The sequence below is a fragment of the Elephantulus edwardii genome, unplaced genomic scaffold (assembly GCF_000299155.1).
Source record: "Elephantulus edwardii isolate Elephantulus edwardi_28Jun2011 unplaced genomic scaffold, EleEdw1.0 scaffold00494, whole genome shotgun sequence".
NCBI classification, from domain to species: domain Eukaryota; kingdom Metazoa; phylum Chordata; class Mammalia; order Macroscelidea; family Macroscelididae; genus Elephantulus; species Elephantulus edwardii.
Window position 1 is genome coordinate 408,165 of NW_006400244.1, and position 5,355 is coordinate 413,519.

General features: G+C 47.0%; 1 protein-coding gene across 1 annotated transcript in view; it reads left to right on the top strand.

Annotated features, from left to right (window-relative positions):
- MMP11 (matrix metallopeptidase 11 (stromelysin 3)) overlaps positions 1 to 5,355 on the top strand; it is a 22,107-nt gene that overhangs the window by 7,668 nt on the left and 9,084 nt on the right. The window contains exons 2-3 of the mRNA XM_006903023.1: positions 4,504 to 4,652; positions 5,048 to 5,276. Coding sequence (XP_006903085.1) covers positions 4,504 to 4,652; positions 5,048 to 5,276 — 378 coding nt within the window. The remainder of the gene's footprint in view (positions 1 to 4,503; positions 4,653 to 5,047; positions 5,277 to 5,355) is intronic.

Here is a 5,355-nt window from a genome sequence, read left to right on the forward strand (position 1 = left end):
GCGATTGGCACAGGACAGAGCGGAGTTTAGGGCTGTTGTACATAGGGTCGCTATGAGTCGCAGGCGACTCGACGGCACATAACAACAACAACAACATATATTTATCTTTTTGAGGAAATTCCAAATTGTCTTTTTGAGTAGTTTTGCCATTTTACAATCTCACTAGCCATACATGAGAGTTTCAATCTTGGCTAGTTGTGGTGGCCTAGTGGCAAGAAGCTGCACTGTAATCTCAGAGGTGTGTGGTTCGAATCCACCAGATGCTCTGCTGGAGAAGTAGGGACAATTTCCTCCTGTGTCAGTCAGATCTGATTTGACTGTACACACACACACACACACACAGAGTTTCAATCTCTCCATATCCTCACCAACATTTATTCTTGCTGTCCTGATAATCTTTGCTCCTGCAGCTGAGGTAAATGGTATCTCATTGTCATTTTGATTTGAATCTCTCTGATTGCTAATTTGAGTGAAAATTTATAAATCATAATTTTTTATATAATCATTCACATACTTTGTTTCTTAGCATTAATTAATATGATTAGTAAAGGTCTGATCGACCCCTTATTGTATATTGCCTCTCCCTTCACTCAACTTACCTGTTTATTAATTTTAACTCCACACTGTTGTCTTGTGGAGCTCTGGTGGCCTAGCAGTAAAGGAGTTGTACCACCAACTTGAAGACAGAAAGTTCAAATAAACCAGCTGCTTCATGGAAGAAAGATGGGCAATCTCTTCCTGTGCAATTTACTGCCCCTGAAAACCCACTATGGGTCAGTTCTGACTCAGTGGTAGACAACAACTGCAGAGTTTCTGGCTGCAGTTGACAGAGTACATCTGATGGATCATAGTGAGCTGTAATCTTTACAGAAGCAGATTTCCAGGTCTTTGGCTGTGGAGTCACTAGGTGTTTTTTAATTACCCACCTTTTCGTTCATAAAAGGAAACTTTAACCATTGTGCTCCCAAGCTTTCTTTTGGGGCTACCTGAAAGTTAGAGGTGCTGGTCACAAGTGGGCAGAGAAGATCCCCCCTGACAAGGAAGAGAAGATGATCACCGTGTGTGAGGCTGGCTTTGTGTGGTACAATGAGTTTCTTTCTCCAAATGGCTTTCCTAAACCATTGTCTTTGACTTTCCTCACGTGGCTGGGTGGTAACATACAAACATAGTACATAAAACTACTCATAATGGGATTAGTCAGTTTTGCCATCCCATCTGGTTTAAATTGAGCAGGCGTAGCAAAAGAAAATGGGAATCTTGCTACCAGCAAAAAAGAAACAGCAGAGAATGCTGTGCCCATACCTCAGTTGATAAACTTTCCTGCACATCTCAGATGGAGACTGATCCGAGAGCTATAGCAGCAACAGCACAGAACCAGAAAGACATGAGAGAGGGCTAACTTGGGACAGACAGCTTCCCCGCAGAGCCAGTGTCAAAGCCCTTCACTCAAGCCTGCTGGAGCTTGGGGCAGTGGAGGCAGAGGGGATACTCCAGAACTAGCAGAACTAAGAGATTAAGGCTTACATCTCAACATCAAGAAAACAAACATCCTCACTGTGGGCCAACAGGCAATATCATGACAAATATTAAAGTTGGGAACAATTTCATTTTACTTGGATCCACAATCCACATCCATGTTAACAAGCAGTCAAGAAATCAAGAGACATGTTGCTTTGGGCAAAATCTGACAAGGGCCTCTCCAAAGGACTAAAGAGCAATGATGTTGGTTTGAAAACTAAGGCGCACCTGATCCAAGCCATGGTCTTTTTTATATTTCCTATGCATCTGAAAGTTGGACCATCAATAAGGATGGCAGAAGAATTGATGCCTTTGGATTGGGGTATTGGAAGAGAGTACTGAATATCCTATGGACTGTCAAAAGAACAAACAAATTTGTCTTGGAGGAAGGGATAGAGGATAGCCAAGGTTAGGATCTGTTGTTCATAGGGTCTCTATGAGTAGTGTATGATCCATGGTGCCTAACAACAACAATAAAAGCTGTAACACTGACCAAAAGCTGCAAGGTTGAAGGCAGAAAGATCTGTAATCATGCTAGAAAGGTTGTCCTGACTGAATGATTGCACCATTTCCCAAGTGAATTGTTAACTTCCTTAATAAGTTTCATAACCGTATGGTTCTGTGAGGTCTGTGTGGCCTTTGCAACGGATAGTGGGCTCACTAGGTGTGCGGCAAGATCCCTAGAAAGGAAGCTGGTGTTAGAAGGAAGCATGTTGTTGTTGTTGTTGTTGTTGTTGTTGTTGTTGTGTACCATCGAGTCGGAACCAACCCAGAGCTGACCCTCCGGTGGGTTTTCAGGGACAATTTCAGAGACAGCCAGAGGAGATTGACCATCCTTCTCCCACAGAGCAGCTGGTGGCCTCAAACCATGTGGTTTCAGGATATGCAACGCAGCTTCTTGCCACTAGGCCACCAGAAGGAGGCATAGGAGCATGGATATGTTCGATCTTGTGGAAATAGTGTAGATGAAAGCCTTGGGCTGTGGGTGGTATCGATGGGAACAGTTCCCCTTTGTAGAATTAGTATAGATGAAATACAGCCTCTCCATGCCCCCTTTTAACCTTTTCTTAGTCTTTTTACTCTCTACCTTTTTACACTCAGTGTACTCAGCACTTGAATCTTCCTCCCAGCAAGCCTAGGAAGCGGGGACTTACACTCTGAGAAAAATAGACCTGAATCTTGCCTTATCTTGTACCTACCTCCAATCTCCTTCTAGCTCAAGCCCGTTCTTACAGCCACAGTGTGAGTCCATCTTAACGAGGGTCTTACTCTTTTGCTGACCCTCCACTTTTCCCAGCCTGGTGTCCTTTTCTCAGGATTGGCCCTTCCTGACAAGGTGTCTAAAGTATGTGAGACCAAGTTTCACTATCCTAGATCCTGACTTCTGTTAAGGTTCGGACTTAAATTTTCTCCTCTCTGTAGCAGGAAGACAGAATCAACCTCCAAGTGGGGGCCTCTCTGGTGACCCAAAGCATGTCAAAGGTCACCAACTTGACCATACATAGACTAGGTTTAAAACAGCCTTCACTCCTTTGTTCCTGCAGTCCTTGTCTGCTTTGCCAAGCTGGACCCAGGGTGCTCTGTTTGCACTCTGTAGAGCGTGAAGTGCACCTCTGACAGTTTGAAACCATGAATGACTTCTCATGGGAAAGATCTCCTATGTTGTTTACAGCCTCAGAAACCCACTAGAGGGTCAGCTATGAGTTGGTTTTGACTCAGTGGCACTTAGCAAGGGAAACTTGACCTACCTTTCAAGTCTTATCCAGGCCCTGCCCTCCTCCTACAAGAAACTCTGTGATCAGAGCACCTGGCTTTGTATGCTGTTGGTTTGCTCATAGGGCCTAGACTGTGGGGAGCTATTCCATCAGCATCCATGGATCCTGGAATGCAGGTTACTCAAAATTTGACAGGCATATTTACCTGGCAGAGGAAATCCTGTGATCAAGAAGGAGTTATTCCCAGGGTGAGACTCATCATTGCATTCCAGATGTGCTGACCACTGCAATTTCCCCAAATTCGGGAAACTTGACTGCATAATTGTGGTAGTGGGGGCCTACATACAGGCCATGTTGTTTGTTGTTGTTATGTGCCGTCAAGTCACCTGTGACTCATAGTGACCCAATGTACAACAGCTCTAAACCCTACTTTATTCTGAGCCAAACTCATTTTCTCTGACACATCTACCCACCCCCATTTCCCCAATCACTGAGTCAATCCATCTCATCAAGGGTTTTCCTCTCTTGCACTGTCCCTCCACCTTTCCCAAGCATGACATCCCTCTCCAAGGACTGATTCCTCCTTGCAACTTGCCCAAAATATGTCAGACGGGGCCTCAGAATCCATACCTCCAAGGAGCAGCCTGGTTTCACTCTCTTCAGCATGAACCTGTTTGTTCTCTTAGCAGTATATTCAATACTCTTCTCCAGCACCACAGCTCAAAGGCATCAATTTTCCTTCCATCATCCCTAGTCATTGTCCAGCTCTCTAATGCATAGCAAGTGATTCGCAAAGACTATGGCATGTATCAGGCACACCTTGGTCTCCCGACTGAGGTCGTTGCTCTTCAGTACTCTGGAGAAATCTCTGACAGCCGACTTTCCCAGTGCAATTTGTCTCTTGATTTCCTGACTGCTGGTACTAAGAGTGTTGCTTGTGGGAGCCAAGCAAACTAAAGCTTTTAACAACCTCAATCTCTTCACTGTGTATCAAGATGCTGCCAATCAGCCCAGTGATGAGAATCTTTGTTTTCTTGGGAAATAGTTTCAAGTAGTGACGTTAAGTGTATGTATCAGGAAGAAGAGCTCTGGTGACCAAGTGGTATGGAACTGCGCTGCCATCCCAAAGTCATACAGTTCGAATCAACCAGTTTGTCCCCAGGAGAAAGATGGACAATCTCCTACCGAACAATCACCGTCTCTGTCTTCCTAGAAGCCTGTGAAGGCTGGGGCCTGGCCCTCTGCCCTCCTTCCTCTCTTTATTCTTCAGCTCAGTGTGGGCTATCACAGCCTCAGCGCTTGCAGCAATTTCCAAGATGTGGCTACTACATTAGCACTACACCGACTACTCATGATGGAGCAGATGACCTGGGGAGGTTTAGAGGACCCCATCATCACTGGGGTGTGCAAGCAGGAAAGGTACTGCCAGGAGGTTGCCTTCTGTAAGAGTCTGCTAGAGCATCATTTCTCATTTGGGTCTCTCCTTCTCTTCCTCTGGCTGCAGGAGGTCAGCCCTAGGCTGTGAGAGCTTGTTGGGGTGAATCCCTGACTCAGATACCCCAATGCCTGGCACCTCCAAAGCACATGCACCTTCTGCTTCCTGTACCTGACCCCCAGTTGACCAACTAGAGAGTTTCCCTATTCTTAACGTCACCTGGTTGTTGGCATAGAAAAGCCTGGCTTGGCCTCCCTGCTCCGTGGAACCTCAGTTTCCCCATCTGTAAATTGTGGTTCTGTTCCAAGTTGGAGGGCCAGCCAGCCTGCATTATATGTCTCTGTTTCCCTTGGGGCGCGTTTAATCTCTCTTTCCTCAGCCCTGGCAAACTTTGTAGCCCTTTGAAAGGAGGCTGGACTTCCAAGAGGGTCCGTCCAGTGTACGTGCAGTGGACACTTGTCTGCACATGGCACAGCGGGGAGTCTGAGACCCTGCGCTGTGCAGGCTGGCAGGAGTGCCAGCACCAAGCTTCCTGCCCCAGGGCTGGCCTGTCCCGAGCGCTTCCCGGCCCCCGCGCCCCACCGCTGGCCCCCACGGCCCTCGGCCTGGTGAACGCAGAACAAAAGACGGCGGGGCGCGGAGGCGGGGCCGGCGCGGGGGCGGGGCGCTGCTTAAAGCAGCGGGCGG